Source organism: Esox lucius, chromosome 19 (genome assembly GCF_011004845.1).
Source record: "Esox lucius isolate fEsoLuc1 chromosome 19, fEsoLuc1.pri, whole genome shotgun sequence".
NCBI classification, from domain to species: Eukaryota; Metazoa; Chordata; class Actinopteri; order Esociformes; family Esocidae; genus Esox; species Esox lucius.
This window is the reverse complement of record NC_047587.1, coordinates 7396091-7414199: the sequence shown is the minus strand read 5'-3', so window position 1 is coordinate 7414199 and position 18109 is coordinate 7396091. Positions and strand designations below refer to the sequence as shown.

At 43.8% G+C, this 18109-nt stretch overlaps 1 protein-coding gene across 9 annotated transcripts in view; it reads left to right on the top strand.

Annotated features, from left to right (window-relative positions):
* nav2b (neuron navigator 2b) overlaps positions 1–18109 on the top strand; it is a 94887-nt gene that overhangs the window by 53050 nt on the left and 23728 nt on the right. For 8 of the 9 annotated variants that reach the window (XM_034288501.1, XM_034288497.1, XM_034288500.1 and 5 more), the window contains 2 exons: positions 6467–6577; positions 17918–18038. In XM_034288501.1, coding sequence (XP_034144392.1) covers positions 6467–6577; positions 17918–18038 — 232 coding nt within the window. The remainder of the gene's footprint in view (positions 1–6466; positions 6578–17917; positions 18039–18109) is intronic. The other variant, XM_034288503.1, reaches the window with a different exon arrangement.

Here is an 18109-nt window from a genome sequence, read left to right as displayed (position 1 = left end):
TGAATGGACCACCTCGGATTTCTGTTGTTGTGCCACTAGATGGCAGTGTTGCCATCTTCCCTTGTAATTGTCTGCACTACCGTACACTTGTAGAACGGTGGCCAGGTGTAGCCCATTTGTCTGTGGTACTGACAGATTCCTAGAGACAGCAGTCAACATATTTAATTTCGATGGTAGCTTGATAATGTGCTTGTCTTATTTGGAAAGCGCACACAGAAATATCAGGCTATTAGCTCATAAAGACTCTTCAAATGGGCTTTCACATGCAGAATTATTCTGATTATACTCTATTTATCTATCATCTTATTTATTTTGAACACAAAAATGTTGTCCCCTCCCAATATTGCAATTCTGTCCACAGCAGTCGCGGGTTAGTCAAAACTCACCACCAGGACATTCGCAAAGATCAGGATGTCCCTAAAAGTTTGATGACATGGCATAGAGAATGTTCATCAGGGGAGGCTAACGAATGGCCAAATGCAACAAAAAAGAACGTCCAAACCTGCATATATTTTGCAAGAAGACATAAGGAAACACTGCTGGACACTTCCAGCAAGACACCCGATAGAGTGGCCAACCAAAAGCAAACATCATGCACACTATCCAAACAGGCTATTTACTTGGTATCATGTTCCTTTTTTCTTTGCATTGGTAACTTATGAAACGTAGAAATGATTTCTGGCGAAACAAATACGATGTTTAGATGAACCGCCTCGTACGGGTTATAATGTCAGTCTCTAACATTGTCCGCGCTGTGAATAAAACCTTGAAGACGTGGCGTGTAATGCACAGAGCCACTGTTTTTCGCTCAGAAATAGTTATAGTTAGGTATGAAGCGAAGTTCACAGCAATCAGTTGGTTTGTTTGCATAACCGAGACATTGGACAATCTTTGTCCACGTTTAGCATGCAGAATTGGGAATGGATTCTCCATAGTTATTCTCTTGTGGGACTATGATGATTGTGTGTCAATGGCCCGGCCTAGATTAGGGTGAAGTTAAATCGAGTTTGACTTAAAAATAATCTGCCCTTTGTGCTCTAGTGACAAAGAAGGTCATGGGAAATATTCTCCTCAGCCTTTCCGATGGCTTGAGACAGTAAGAGCTCTCAGAGTGTGAGTCAATATTCATGCAATGTGAATGCTGGTCCAGCGCTGATTTTATGCTCCTCTTTTACTTGGCCTCCAAAGGTCTGTGGTAACACACATTTTCCCATTTACACAGAGTCGACCAAGTCTTACTGCACGCTGAGGTGAATCATGTGACACGGAGCAGGTCAGGATATGTCTGTAGATGATATGATTACTGGTATGATGTGTTTCATCTCACTGGAATTGAAGCAAACAAGATGTTTACTTTTCCGTCATCTCCTGGTCAGGTTTGAACTGGCTCCGGAGGCTACAGATATTGTGTATTGTTCACCACATTAATCTTTATTACGAAATGTCTTCTTGGACCCAGTAGGATGTTGGTGGTAAAATTGTCATTTTTTTACTTTGGAAAGGATTCTTTGAAAAACTTTGACTTGGTCATACTATAGCAAAGTGTGTGAGGGAACACATAGACCTACTGGTAATTCAACTTCTGGATCACTCAAACCAATGCCTCACGTGATCATGAATTCAGTGATTAATGGGAGCTTGTAATGTTACTGTAAAAAAACTGTCTCTGCCCTAACCCCGGCTCTGTTGTTCAGTAACCAGCAGGCATGCAGCACTCAACACAAATGTTGGCTGGGACTCAAACGGGACCTTCAACTGACCAATCTATTACAGTTTGAAGAGAAAGTGACATTTCATGGTTACTTTGAAACGTTTAGTTTAGTTACAGAAATACAGAGGAAATAATACACTTCCCTTTGAAGGCTGAATACGTATTATATACATTACAGCAAGGTAGGAGTGAATTTGACCATGCGCGGGGGCACATTTGATAATTTTCACCAAGTGGTCTTTTTATTGGGACAGGACCACCTGACCTGCTTCTAACATTAGGGGGTTGGGCGTGCCACCCCCTGCTCTTACGCCCCGACTGTAGAATTGACCTACTTTGAAATGGTGTACTGTAGGATATAATTTTTTGCACTGAATTATATATTTTTAAATAATATATATATAATAATTTATAATTTTATAAAGGGGCACTTCACCCTGGTGGGCCCTCAGGTGGTGAGAGTCATGTCTGAGGTATTTTCGAGGTCAGTGAGGTGTGTTTCACACATAATTGGACAGATTTTTTTATTTTAGGTGCGCCAAAAAGCATGTACTATTTTGTCACTGTGTGCGTTGAAGTACGTGCAAGATCTGAAAAATGAACGTTTTGTTTCACTATTTGAAGTTGTGCATTCTTAGCTATTTCTACTGGTGAACCTGTATTTACGTATGTTCGCGTTTTGCCAAGTAATCATAAAAAGGTACGGAATTAGCTTATCAAAAGCAGATTATCAATGGAAACAGTCATTTCTACTGGTAAATATTTGTTGGTGTAAATTGTTGTTTGTTTGTTCTTTAAGTGATGTAAAACGTGAATGTGACCGGTGAGATCTGTTGTAGTTACTTATGGGATCTGTTGTAGTTACTTATGGGATCTGTTGTAGTTACTTATGGGATCTGTTGTAGTTACTTATGGGATCTGTTGTAGTTACTTATGGGATCTGTTGTAGTTATGGAAGACGAAGGAGAATTTTTGTGTTGGCTTTTAATTACTACAGACAGCCACATAACGTGATCAGTGTTGGTGTTGGAAATATATCAATTGTTTAAAGGTGTATTTTTCATCTTCTATAAATGATCATTGTCTCCATTTGCCTTTTTATTGAGGAGCTGTAATCTATATCCACTATAAATACGGGAACTGGTATTTTATATTGGAACTGGTATTTTATAAACAAACCAATACAAAGGAAGTTCATTCCACCGTGAAATACACATTTGCTCGGTCTAGATTGTGTTGAGGATATCCAATGTTTTTATAGCACAAATGTATTATTGCCAACATTAGTAATTGGTGCATTAAGAAGTTGTGTTGTGTCGAAATGCCCCTTTAATAACTCTTAATGAGACAGTTAATGAGTCATTCACTGTGGCGCGTCACATTGCGCAATAAGGTTAATATTTTCCCAATCTGGATGATGAAGTTTGTTCGCAGGAAAGCATTGGGCTACTCCCTTCTTTGACAAAGATTAGGGCTTACCTGTCCAGCATGTTAGTCATCAACTAGTCTGACTCAGCTTTAATGGCTGCCTAGAGAGACAGTCACATCAGTCACCAAACACTCCAAAGAGTTAATCCTAGGAAATGTGGCTGCTATTAAGGGCTTTTGCTTATCAGAGGAAATCAGGCCTTTTTGTTTATGGTAGTGCTGCCAGGGCACTTCTGTACATGAAAGGTGACTGGTAATTAAGGTTGGTGAGTGACTGACTCTAGTTGTCAAAACAGTTGTCAAAATGGATGAAAGCTCAAAAATATAGTTTTAATGTAACACCTGTACTATATTAATAATGGTGACTGTATTATAACACAAACTATGGCATAATGGGGTACCGAATGTCGATGGGATAGAGACATTTTGGTGGGACGGCTGGCCACCTGAACTTGTCGGGGATGACAGTGGTACTGTAGAGAGAGACAAAAAATTATCTCTTTTTCTGTCCCTATGTCTTCTCAGTGTAACAGAAGGTCAATATTGACCAGTATGTCTCCTATATACAGTTTTGAAACGTTAATGATTAGCAAGTTATTCTTAATTCCGTATAACACATTTGTAATTATTTGTATTTTGGGGGTTGTAGTGCCTTCAGTTTAAGACCTTGGTTAAGACGGGTATGCTAATACTAATAGTTACCTCAAACGGGTATGCTAATACTAGTAGTGACCTCAGATGGGTATGCTAACACTAGTAGTGACCTCCGATAGGTATGCTAACACTAGTAGTGACCTCAGATGGGTATGCTAACACTAGTATTGACCTCAGATGGGTATGCTAACACTAGTAGTTACCACAGATGGGTATGCTAACACTAGTATTGACCTCCGATAGGTATGCTAATACTAGTAGTGACCTCAGACGGGTATGCTAACACTAGTAGTGACCTCAGATGGGTATGCTAACACTAGTAGTGACCTCAGATGGGTATGCTAACACTAGTAGTGACCTCAGATGGGTATGCTAACACTAGTAGTGACCTCAGATGGGTATGCTAACACTAGTATTGACCTCAGATGGGTATGCTAACACTAGTAGTGACCTCAGATGGGTATGCTAATACTAGTAGTGACCTCAGACGGGTATGCTAACACTAGTAGTGACCTCAGATGGGTATGCTAACACTAGTAGTGACCTCAGATGGGTATGCTAATACTAGTAGTGACCTCAGATGGGTATGCTAACACTAGTAGTGACCTCAGATGGGTATGCTAACACTAGTATTGACCTCAGATGGGTATGCTAACACTAGTAGTTACCACAGATGGGTATGCTAACACTAGTAGTGACCACAGATGGGTATGCTAACACTAGTAGTTGCGGTTGGTGGGTGTCCCTTTGGTTGATGCCTGGCAATGTGGGTGGATTGATTTCCTGCCTGTTGGGCCCTGTCCGGGGCCTCCCCCGGGTAAGGCCACAGTGTCACCGGACCCCCCGTCTCAGTTCCAAGGTGTTACGCTGCTATATTATTGTGCTGGGGGATATGAGGAATGCACTACTAACTTTTCTCAGTCTCCTCCAGTTTTACATTTTAGGAGGAGATGAGGTCTTGGTCCACACCTGCGGATTACATGGTTTGGGGGGCCCGTTGCTGTCCCTGTCCACCTGGTCATACTTCTGACCTAGTCTAAAATCAAATAGACTCTGGATTTAGCCCAGAGAAATTTATTTATTATTCCAATTGGAGTCTTAATATCTCACCCAGCACAGCCAGAAGAGGACTGGTCACCCCTCTGAGCCTGGGTCCTCTCTAGGTTTCTTCCTAAAATTCGACCTTCTTAGGGAGTTTTTCCTAGCCACTGAAATTCAACACTACTGTTGTTTGCTCCTTGGGGTTTAAGGCTGGGTGTCTCTGTAAAGCACTTTGTGACAACTGCTGTCGTAAAAAGGGCTTTATAAATAAATTTGATTGATTGATTGATAGTGACCTCAGACGGGTATGCTAACACTAGTAGTGACCACAGATGGGTATGCTAACACTAGTAGTGACCACAGATGGGTATGCTAACACTAGTAGTGACCACAGATGGGTATGCTAACACTAATAGTGACCACAGATGGGTATGCTAACACTAATAGTGACCTCAGACGGGTATGCTAACACTAGTAGTGACTGCAGATGGTTCTGGTTACTCCAGTCATGACTTTCAAAACGTCCAAACAAAACCAAGACCAACCCATGTTAATCAGATGTCACAGTAACCTGTTGCTGTGCTTAAGCTTGAAATTCTGATAGTGACGGCTGTACTTGCCAAAGCCATAAATAGACATGCATAAATAAATGTCTCTAATCCAGGCATCAAAATGTAAACATAAAGCGTCTGCACTTTCTGTAAAAAAATAATAATAATTAAAACTCACATGAGAGTTATTTATAGAAAATGCTTAGTGAGTACTTTTATATGCTTGGTAAACAGTCTGTGTTTTATGACTGGTAGTTTAAACTGAGATGTGAACTTCCTGTCACACTTTAAGACAAGCTGACTCTCCTTGTGTCGTCTGGATTAATATGAGACACGTGCTGGGGATTTGGTGGAGTCACTGGGATGACAGTAAAGCCGTAAATTCAATGAATTCATCTCACCCTGAGCTGGTAAGTCTGTGGTGTTGCTATGGGCAAAAACCCAGACAATGGTCCCGTAAATGGGATCAAAACTGATAAGGAGGGTGTATTTAGGTAGTGTTGACTGAGGATGTTTATCTAGCCCTCATCATACAATGCTGAGTTGACTGTGGCACGTTTTGTTGTCTTATATGCTGTCATTCCTTTAGCCTACAAGCCAGCTTTAGTCTGGGAAGAATTGTAGGGATGGTGTGACCATTCTGAATACTGTGCCGTATTTTCAGTATATGTTGACAGGAGATATTTTATTGGTTCTTACTTTTTGATCTTATTAGCATTGACGTCACATGCATAACTTGCAGTAAAGCTAGTGTAAGGAGAGATTTCGACTGAGAAACTTATAAACCCTCAACAATTGTTGTTTATGTTATGAACCAAATTATTTTCTCAGATTCTGCAGTTTTTAGATTACAAACATTATGGTCATCCTGGGGGTCAGGAGGTCCAACACATTATGAAGTACATGACGGGATTGTTTGGGGCTCTAATCCTGTCAGTGAAGTGGATCTGTAAAGCTTGCAATGTTGTGGCCAAGCAGAGGACAGACAGACAGACAGGGGCAGAGACTCAGACAGGAACTGAAATCTTCACTGCCCAACTGCCTCTGTCATTGACAGACCTATTTTATTGTCGGTCTGCAGACACATGACTGATGGCGGGCCGAGCGTGTGCACGGGGCGCCTCAATCGCCTACCAGTCCGGGAGACACTCCATCGCAAAACTTCAAAGGGCCAAGGGGATGCCACCGACAGGTAGGCCACTACCCAACACCCCCGTGCCCTTACCTCACTCCCACCTGCAGGGTCCGTGTCAGACAAGGCTTCCGTACACATCGCCACGGGAGAACCATGGGCCAAACTGAGAGGTTCATCGGAACTTTTGGCCTGGTTCTGATTGGTTGTTGAATTAGATCTGTGCTCCTGCCAGAGGAATGCTGTAGACTGTTGAAATATCTATGGGTCGGATCAGTCTGGAAGCAACAGAAGTGCCATTGTTGGGAGGCAGGCTGACTGGAAACACTGATTGCTTTCCTTGGTGCCACAGGCTATAGATGAGTGTTTGATGGGTTCAAGGCAGACAGTCACAGCCCTTGGTGTCTTCAGCCTGCCAAGGGAAGTGTAGTATAGTCATTTCTCTTCTTTGTGACTGTTACAGGCCTAGGCTGAGTCTCAAATCGCATACTACCTACTACATACTGCAAGTACATACTTCATGGGTGATGGTGAAGTATGTACTGTTTAGTTTAAAGTAAGCTCGTATGCCAGTATTGAGACCGATTGGGACATACTACCTCGTCATAAAATTGCATCTCATTAGATCACTTTGTCAACATTAATGTCACAACAAGTTTGAATATGTAGCTAGTACACACCATTAAGCATTGTGTTAAATTGACCACAAAAAAGTATTAATAATTTACTTCCACTACAGATAGCATCTATGATCTGTATGGCTTTTGCCACTGGCCATTATAATATCTTACAAACCAGTAATACTAATGTCTTACTACTTGGAATAGTTCTAAGAGTTGAGCTCATGCAAGTGAATCTAAACACAATCCTTACGCTACCGAAGCTATTTAATTTCATGGCACACCAACGTTCGTTTTTCTTTCCTATGTGAATGACATTCAGGCAATAACCATCAATATAGGTGGCGATAACTGACTTTTTTGTCTATTGAAAAGACGAGAGAATCATGGTAACCCCTCCTCTTTTACTGCACAAGGAGTTGTGGTCTATATTAACCCAAAAAGCATGCACAGAGACATCTAGAATCTCTAGCTCAGGTCTTCTCATTCTCTCTTTTCCCTGTGCCGTCTCAGGTCTTCTCATTCTCTCATTTCCCTGTGCCGTCTCAGGTCTTCTGTCATTCTCTCATTTCCCTGTGCCGTCTCAGGACCTAATGGAGCCAGTAGGACGGACACACAAAGGAGACCCAGCTGTCTTCCGACACAAAGCGAATCAACAGGGGTCTCCTGAGTTATTAATGATGGCGTCGACAGTTTTGAACAACAGTTTTCACTGGAGAGAGCAACGATACATAGTGTAGGGCCATCCGTTTCTGGCCTACACTTTACATGTGCATCTGGACGATAGAGTCTGGTATGCTACAGATACTGTCTAAAAGCTTACGTTTCCTGGTTGAGAAACTGTATTCTGCCAGTAAACAGATGCATTGTGTTTGTCCTAAGTGGGGGGAGGGGTTATTAATTAATTAACTACATTTACATAACGCAGACTGCCGGACCGCCTTTCCAGTGAAGGTTCCAAACAGCTATCGCATCTAATACAGGATGAGTATCTGAGCTCAAACTGGCACGAATAACAAGCATGAAAACACTGTTGGTAGCATTGGTAATTACACTGACGTGACTGGTGTGTGTCTGGATGCTCGGTGCCAGTGGATCTTGGGGACTGTCCTATTGACAGCCGTCTCCTGCCTGGGGGCAGTCTGAAAGAGACGAGGGGGAACTCAGCACCCTGTCTTGTTACGTGTGTTTCTTGCCCCCCAGCTTTACTGCCGTGTCATCTTTTTTTTTTTAGATGCTGACAACTGCCTAAAAGCAGCGGGCTTGTGGGTTCTGACTATGATTGATGCTCCACTCAACCCGCTGTGTTGGATATATTATTCAGTGTTGATAATATTTTATAGATCATACATACCAGATAAGGATTTGGATCCCTTAAAAGCTCTTTACAAGCAGCCTGTTGAGCTTGTCCACCCACACATTTCAAGTGAGAATCCATCCCTTCAAAGGTACACAGGCAGTGCACTTTGAGAGGGAGGAGTGGAGTGGTAGATTGGGCTCCTGGACAAAAATGCATTAATATTCAGAGGATTTGCCATTAAAGAGACATCCACAACATTAAATGGGGGGGGGGGGGGGGTCGCTACTGTTAAACACCAGATCGTATTAAGGTACCTACTAATGGAAAACACTGGGTAGTATTATGGTTCCACCACTGTTCAACACCGGACAGTATTAAAGTAACACTGTTGTTGAACACAGGATAGTATTAAAGTAACACTGTTGTTGAACACAGGCGAGGACTGAGGTAACACTATTGTTGAACACAGGCGAGGACTGAGGTAACACTATTGTTGAACACAGGCGAGGACTGAGGTAACACTATTGTTGAACACAGGCGAGGACTGAGGTAACACTATTATTGAACGCAGGCGAGGACTGAGGTAACACAATTGTTGAACGCAGGCGAGGACCGAGGTAACACTATTGTTGAACGCAGGCGAGGACCGAGGTAACACTATTGTTGAACGCAGGCGAGGACTGAGGTAACACTATTGTTGAACGCAGGCGAGGACTGAAGTAACACTATTGTTGAACACAGGCGAGGACTGAGATAACACTATTGTTGAACACAGGCGAGGACTGAGGTAACACTACTGTGAGTACAGTAGCAGAGTGAGCAGGAGGTGTTTGAATTTCATGAAAAGGAAAACCAGAGGGGAGCATTATCAATGTCTCACTGCTGTAGCCCATCGACACACATACACACACACACACACCTCAACCACAGAGGGATTTGGCCGGGAGAGGACTTCACTCCAGCCTTTGGAGGGAACACAATGCTGCTAGCATAGACCAGAACACAGAGTCCTCTGGCTTTGTCTTGGTTGTGCTGTGGGCTGATAGTGATCAGATAGCCCAGGTCTGTCTGTCTGTCTGTCTGAGAGAGGGCTGTAGTTGATCAGATAGCCCAGGTCTGTCTGTCTGTCTGTCTGAGAGAGGGCTGTAGTTGATCAGATAGCCCAGGTCTGTCTGTCTTTCTGAGAGAGGGCTGTAGTTGCCACCATGTTGACTGTCTGCCAGGCTGCTTACTTGATCAGCTGTAGGTTGTGTGGTCTCTGACTCTGCTTTGACCTGACCACAGTGGGAATGTGTCTGCTACACATACAGACAAACTGGATGAAGGTATGAACACGCCGTGGAGATGTGGACACTTTTTAGCTGTGAATTTACAGTAAGTTCCTTTAAACCAAGAGGTCCACCGCTTTTGTGTTTTGTTTTGAATGTGATATGCAGGAAAAGTGCTCCGGGTTGGTGTGGCCATCAGTCAGACAGCCAGTCTGTTTTGTATTCACGACTTCCTGCCTTGTGTAATATGATCAATGTGAGTCATTCATTACAATCTCAGGGTGGTCCACTTAATAATGGTGCAATCAAAAAGCGTGAAAGCATTCTGACAGCATGAGCATTTTGTCGGTTCATGGGATTTGGCCCGTTGAGGAAGTGAAGAACATCACATTCCTCTGCACTCTGTGGAAGATATAATGTAGCTGCAACATAACAGCTGCTACACAAGGAGGACGACCTCGTGTGGGATTCACATCAGTAGCTCCTGAAATGAAACCATTCCCTGACACCTTTAAAAGAGTTGTAAGGATACAGGGGACACTGTGTAATATTGACTAAAGTCCAGCAAATCGCTGTATGCTGTGTGAAAACAAAAATAATATCGTTCCATTTTGTAGGAGTTAAAACAGAATGAGCTAGAGGAGCACAGAGTGTCATGAAGGTGGATTAACCTAGCCTAGCAGTGGGTAGCTGGCTGGGTTTCGTGCCCATCCCCCCGGAGCTGTGTCTGGTCTGCTGAGTTTTGGCTATGAGGAGGCTTAGCTAATACACCAATAGGGACCCCTCTGCAAACACAGCGTCTGACAGAGAGAAAAAGATATGGAACACCTCGTTATCTGGTCATCTAGTCAAGGAAGCCACCACTTCCCAGAGCAAAACAAACGATGCTTCAGTATCAGTGAGCACAATGTTTTTGACAGTGGAATGCGGGGCCGATACAATTCAATTATTTGACTGTTATTAAGACACGGTTTGACGTCCAAGCTTATAAGACAAAACAAATCAAGGGTTTAAAATCCATTTTGTAGGGTTTTCTTTGTATTGTCGTTCATCCATCTCAGTTCCGGCCACTTGACCTCATGCGGAAGGGAAGAGAGGCCTTTTCAAACTCCCTGTCCAACTGCTGTGAAATGGAATTACATTTGGCCCTCCATTGTAGGGTTTGAATAGAGGCGTTTCACACCCCAAATAGGGGTAATTAAGTGCTTCAGACAATAGTCTTATTTCTCTTGAGTGGAATAACACCCTGAAGCCGATTGGCATGCAAATTAGCCAGTGAAACAAAACTCTGTTCTGCCACCTCCTTTTCCCTACACCTCAGTATTGACTGGGTTGCCCCAGGAATGACTGATGGTAGTAAATGAAGTGCTCTGTTAATTTCCCTCCATTATTTTTATCTCTCCATAGAACCAATGGAAGACTCAGCGAATGATAACAGAAGAACACAATGCTAAAATGACCATTTCCGTGTTTGCTGTTGTCATATGTCTGAGATGTTAGTCGGTGCGCTGCCTTTGGGTTTTTTCCAGGTTGTGGGTATGTGTGTTCCGGCTCACGTTGTTTTGCCTAAGTGTGTGTGGCGCGCAGGTGTCTGTGTGTGCTGAAAACCACTCTGCGCTTTAACCTGCTAATCCAGAGTTCATCTTCAGCTCACACAGTCTCAGCAGAAAACAAAGAAAGCTTGACTTGGGTTCACGTCAGGCACTGGTTCAAATGTTTTTGCGGAGAGCAGCCAAAAGCGTGCAACCTGAATTTGGGCTACTTGAATGTTCTGCCTGTGCGCACGTGGAGAACAACTTGAATGGGCTAATTCCGTTTTGGTCGGCTTCTCCATTTTTTTTTTCTTTCATTGTTTTCCAGGAGAACATAAATCAGTGGAAATGGTGTGATTTCTCTGCTGCGTGTGTGCTCCACTTGTTTGTTAGACAGCCATTTGCGTGTCGAGGAGAGAGAATCCATAGATATTGTTCTGCTGAATTCCTGACAGTCTTCTGGCTTTACGGCTGCCATGTCATTACACAAGACTGGGTTTCGGCTGCTGGCTGGCTAGCCAGGAAGGTGTCCATCAGACTTGCTCTAAATGCGGATTCTGAATGTATAGCTGTCTGGCTTTATAATGCCAGACAGCAATGCTTTAAATACATCTGCTGGGTTTTCATATGTAAAGCCTGTTTGCTTTAAACAGCTTTCAGGTTTGGCACCATGTTTTGTGGTGCTATACTGTATAAGTAATAGATTTCTGCTCATTAATTGATTTTACATTTTTTTTTGGGGGGGGGGGGGGGGGTTCCATCCGAAGGTACTGCCAGCCTTCCAGTCATTCTGGTGATCTTTACAAAATGCTTGTCACTGGAATTGTCAGTTGGAGAGGTATGTGCATGACCCAGAGGTTAGTTTGGCTTCGTTGCTTAATGTTAATGTTTTTCCCAGAGTTAGCGAGTCAGCCTGGTAAAGAGCCCTGACCCTGGGGACATGACCCTGAACAATCCTTTTTAGGCAAAGCAGGGAAAGCAAGTGAGCCTGGCTGGAATGTACAAATGAGATTGGAATTAGCTCATGAAAACCCAGCAACATGCGTCCCCCTGGCCTTGTTGTTTTTACCCGCACCCCCTAGCGTCCAACACACCGTCCCCCTGGCGGAATAAGGCCAACTGGAAACACTTGGTTTATGCAAATATGGCTTTAGAGCTTCTTTGAGTAGCTTTTTCTCAGATCATGTTTGACTTCTGAGGATTACCTGTGTTTAAAGGGCGCACACAGGTTCAGGTCTGTTTTACCAGCTCTGACTTGGAGGGTGACTCAGAAGCTGAAGTGGTGTATGAAGTGCTTCCCAGGTTAACTCTCTACTCCCCTCCTTGGCTGTTCTGTGGGTGTGGGTGTTTGAGGCCGCACCCCTCAGTGCGCGCGCGTGTGTGTGTGTGTGTGTGTGCGTGCGTGCGTGGCTGGGTAGAGATCAGTCAGCTTCGTCAGTGTACTCAGGCAGAGCACTGAGCAGTACGAGGGAAGCTTACACATGAGGCTCTCCGCTGGTCGCTCCGATTTCAGCGGCTTCCCTCCGAATGCTCCCAGCAGCCCCTGCTGCAGAGAGACAGCACCGTTGGCTGCTGCAGGTACCCGCTCTCTCAGGTACGCACAGACTGGCCGACAGACACATCAGGAGGGGGTTCTAGAGGGTCAGTGGGTTCTAGAGGGTTAGGGGGTTCTAGAGTGCGGAATCTCTGCTCATTCACTGGCTTCTGTTCCCTATCGTTTTATTGTTTGTGTCAGATCGAGATTAGAGAGTGTTTTTGTGAGGTTGTATATAGCTTGTGTGTGTTCGTTCAAATTTTGGTTAAATGTAAAGCAGTTTCAGTTTTTGTTTTTTATTGTTTTTTTGTGACTGAAACCCGTACAGGAGCTCCTAAAAGGGCTTTTCATTGTGATCAAATCTAATGTTGTGCATTGCTTAATATTAGGGGCGCTTGATTTTATTCATGCATGCAAATTGCACTTAAACAGTGGTGCTTCTTCTGAGTGATATTTTATTAATGCAGGCACGTCTTTGTTGAGTGCTGTACAGACAGTGTTTGTAGAGAGCTTGGTTTTGGCCTCAGGGGTGTTTTATCTTCCCTAATCCTCCTCCGTCTGCTCTTGTGGACTGTCAAACCAGCTTTTTATGTCAGCAATCAGCCGTTCTACCAAAGAAGAATCCTCGGTTGTATTTGTCTTTCTATAAAAAACATTTTGTTTGTTTGTAGATTTTTAGCTGTAGTGTGGTTTTATTCTGATAAAATAAAGTCATGCTTGTGCGGCACCAATTTGTCTTCGGGCTAATGACTTGAGCAGCTTGGAGTTAGGTGTTCATTGCTTGGCAACAGCTTTGAATATATTACATAGAGGTGAAAAGTCTAGTGAAAACGAATGGATTGCCACCCTGACCGAAGCAGACGGAAAGGTCCAACAGACAGGCAGGCGTCATTTCCTGCCCTAGAGACTGTCCCATGGTTCTCTGGGGTTCTGCCTGTGTATTGCTACATCAACGACACACAGACAGTAAATGTCTGGGCTTCCTGCTGTGCTCCACTCAACAGACACTCTAGTCTCTGCAATCTAACAAACACGACTGGCTACATGATATTCACATTATCTATTTTATCTTGGAGTTAAGAATGATCCCAACAGAAATTAGTTCAATTAAATTTTTGTTGTTTTAAATGGTCCCCCCTGGGAATTGAACCCACATGTCTGGTGTTGTAATAGCCTTGCTCTACCATACGAGCCACTTGGGGCCCGTGACGTCGGCCCTACACCATGAGGAGCTGTAGAGAGGAGGGGAGGATATAACCTATATGTACAGCTCTCCTCCCCATGCCCTAGAGGAGCTGTCAGTCAACCTCTGAAGGAGGACTGAGAGCTCACTCTACAACCTTGCAACCTCTGACTCCAAACCTAGATAACCCTCAGGTGATCCCCTCCTCCATTTACCAAATAATCAAGTTTGATAGCATAGCAAAGGCTCAACCATAACCTGTCTGAACCTCTGCCCCCAGTCCTGTTCTGGATAGATAGAAGGAAATATGGATTGTTTTGACAACTTTACCTCCCACAGCCCAGTAAAACTGTCCTTATGCTTCCTTGCCAAACCTGTTCGTGCATATATTATGTCAACATTTGGTTCACTTGTCTTTTAAAAAATGTTTTGGTTTTGCCAAAGTCCATGTCACTCACTGTGATTGGTCAAAAACAGTACAGTCGTAGTAGGAGTGGGATCTATGAACAGTATTTTTCAGATAATTTTTGTTTGTAATCAGGTGGGCGACAACTTGTTTTTAGATGAATGTTGCACCAAACATCTTAGTTAATGAGCAGCAGTTAATCTACACAGTCTGACTAGTAACCGAAAGGTGGCTAGATTGAAACCCTGAACAGGATAGATCAAAAATATTTTGTTGTGTCTGAGAGCAAGGCAATTATGGCTAATTTCTCCCAGATTGTTGCTATAAATAAGAATATGTTCTCAGTCCACCTGCAAGGGTATGAAATAAAACAATTACATTAATTACAGATTTCTTGATTTTAATTAAAGTTGATTGTAGTTGTTATGGTTTCCCAAGCGGGAGTGGGACACAGTATTGTTGCCTTATTTGTCTTTATTCAAGTGCTTTTTTTTTTTTAACTATGCGAGACACAGGTGATTCCTAAAAGCTAACTACTCTACCTCATACTGTACTGACGGGTACAGTAGAACTCTCCCGAGCTAAAACCGAACAAAAGGAGACATTTTGAATACTCAGTGTGTGTCTTTGTCTCTCTCTGTGTGTGTGTGTGTGTGTGTGTGTGTGTGGACCTTTTCCAGCTATGCCGCCCCTCCAGCCCTTGGCCTTGTCTTGCATGATTCAGCCCTGGCTTAGTGAAAAGATGGATTGTTTTAAGTGTGGCTGTGTAGATTGAGTTGTGTTGTGTGGGTGTGAAGACCAGTACAGGGAGACAGGCTAGATGTGGCAGCAGAGCATGACTGGGTACCGTGCAGGCAGCTGGCTTCACAATGTGTCTGGCCAGACCTCTGTCACCTACTGGTTTGCCTGGAACCTTCTTCTGGGACAATAAACCTCAAACGGGCCTCAGCGGCCACTTAGCGCAGGCATTCTGTTGATTTCAGTTTGTTAGTGGTTGTCGTTCTGGAGTCAGGGTTAATTTTTGGTACAGTGGTTCGATTAAATGTGAACAGCTACTGTAGTTCTTTTTTATTATTTTTATTTTGGCAAATGCACACTAACCCAGGAATAGATGAGCAACAATTTCCCTATTCCTTTTTTAAAAATGTTTTGTTTAGAGACATTATAAATATAGATACTAAAGGGGGTTAGAATGTCCCACAACGCTTTGACTCCACAGCCATCTTCTTGGTACCTTTGTATAGCTTAAAATGCTGAGCTTCCTGCAGTCTCTCAGACAGTGGACAAAGCTTAGCAGCAGCACGTTGATCTTGGGTCCAGAAGTCCACTAAAAAGCTTACACCACACATTGGGAAATATGGTATATACCCTTAAGCTTAGACATTTTCCCGGTTACAAAACGTTTCTGTAGCGTAGTGGTTTGACACAAATCATAACCAGTAGACAATGATGCCAGATATACATATAGACTACTTTGTAGTGAACTTAAATAAGAACATTGCAACTAGTTTTCATAATCAATAAAAAGCAACTTACATCCATGTCCCTGCATACACCTCTGAGTAGTGATTCCTTATATATATATATTTATATATTTAAATATATGGGAAGTAAATACGTTTTCACATGACATTCTGGAGGTTATGGGGTGTATTTTACATATACACACCGCTCCAAAAAATGAATGGAACACTTAAATCACGCATTGGGTCTTGATGAAAGAAATATATTGAAGATCCAAATCTTTACTGTACGTTGTGTAATACATTGAGAACAAAATGACGTAACAACAGTCAGTGGAAACCAGAATCACCAACCGATTGAGGGCTGGATTCAAACTCACACACAGAAAGTCAAAGGAAACAATTGAAATCACAGGCAGTTCCAACTTCAGTGAATTTCATCACAGCAAATCATAATGTGACTCAGTAGTATGTATGGCCCCCACGTGCCTGTATGCACTCCTGACAATGTCTGGGCATGCTCCTGATGAGACGGTGGATGGTGCCCTGGGGGATCCCCTCCCAGACCTGAGTCAGGGCATCGGTGAGTTCCTTCCCAGTACCTAACAGCAGTCAGGGTACCGTTGGCTAGCACGTAGAGGTCTGTGTGACCATCCTAAGGATATGCCTCCCCGGACCATCACTGACCCACCGCTGAACCCGTCATGCTGGGTGATGTTGCAGGCAGCATAACGTTCACCACGGCATCTCCAGACCTGGTCATGTGCTCAGTGTGAACCTGCTCTCATCTGTGAAGAGAACGGTGTGCCAATGGATGCCCTCCCTCCAATGCCTTTCGGGGGAAGAGTCACTGGCTTGTTGTTGACTCTCTGTTGCGCACTTGTGCAATTGGGCTGTACGCTGCTGGCAATGCTCGGCCCTCATTCAGGGGGGTTGCGGTTGGTGGGTGTCCCTTTGGTTGATGCCTGGCAATGGGGGTGGATTGATTTCCTGCCTGTTGGGCCCTGTCCGGGGCCTCCCCCGGGTAGGGCCACAGTGTCGCTGGACCCCCCTGTCTGAGTTCCAAGGTGTTACGCTGCTATATTATTGTGCTGGGGGATATGAGGAATGCACTTTCTAACTTTTCTCAGTCTCCTCCAGTTTAAAAATTTAGGAGGAGATGAGGTCCTGGTCCACACCTGCGGATTACCTGGTTTGGGGGGCCCGTTGCTGTCCCTGTGCGTGTCCACCTGGTCACTCTTTTAACCTAGTCTAAAATCAAATAGACTCTGGATTTAGCCCAGAGAAATTTATAAATTTGTCCAATTGGACTCTTAATATCTCACCCGGCACAGCCAGAAGAGGACTGGTCACCCCTCTGAGCCTGGGTCCTCTCTAGGTTTCTTCCTAAAATTCGGAGTTTTTCCTAGCCACTGAAATCCGACACTACTGTTGTTTGCTCCTTGGGGTTTAAGGCCGGGTGTCTCTGTAAAGCACTTTTTGACAACTGCTGTTGTAAAAAGGGCTTTATAAATAAATGTGATTGATTGATTGACTTCGCAGTTAGATGTGTCATTGAGTGACCAGGATTAGAATCCTGTTTGTGGGGTGTTACATGGGTGTTACAAAGGGCGGTGCAAATGCATAGTACTGGTTTGGGGGTGTTGTTCATCAGATATGCTTGCCTTGCCTCATCGCCCTCTAGCCACTCCTTGTAGCAACTTGGACCCCTGCTAAATCAAACGTATAAAGCTTCCCATCATTCGTGTGTAGATGCCGATATTAACATCCTGATTGAGCGAGCAGTGTGTACCCATCGCCAATTGAATATGACTAAATTGGGGAGAGTGACAGGAACAAACAAACAAGATGGGGTTTTGCCTTCAGTCGTGAGCCGAAATTCTCTCATGAATGGCTTTGTCTCTACTGCATCCCTTATTAATGAGTCTGTCTGTATAGAATCTCTTATTTATCTATTTGTACAGCGTCTCACTTTTTAATGGCTCTCTGTTTCTCTACTCTCTCACTTCTCTTAGTTCTGTCTTATGTATTCCCCTTCGGTCTCATCATGTTCACTCTCAACTCATAGTCTGTCACTGTGGTCTCCACCTCCAGCTGGGACGACAGCAGCTCAGTCAGCAGTGGGATCAGTGACACAGATGACATCAACACCAGCTCTTCCATCAGCTCCTATGTCAACACCCCGTCGGTCATCTGCAAGGACCTAGAGGGACAGGTAGGTTCAGCCCTAACCACATCACTGCAGGGACCTAGAGGGACAGGTAGGTTCAGCCCTAACCACATCAC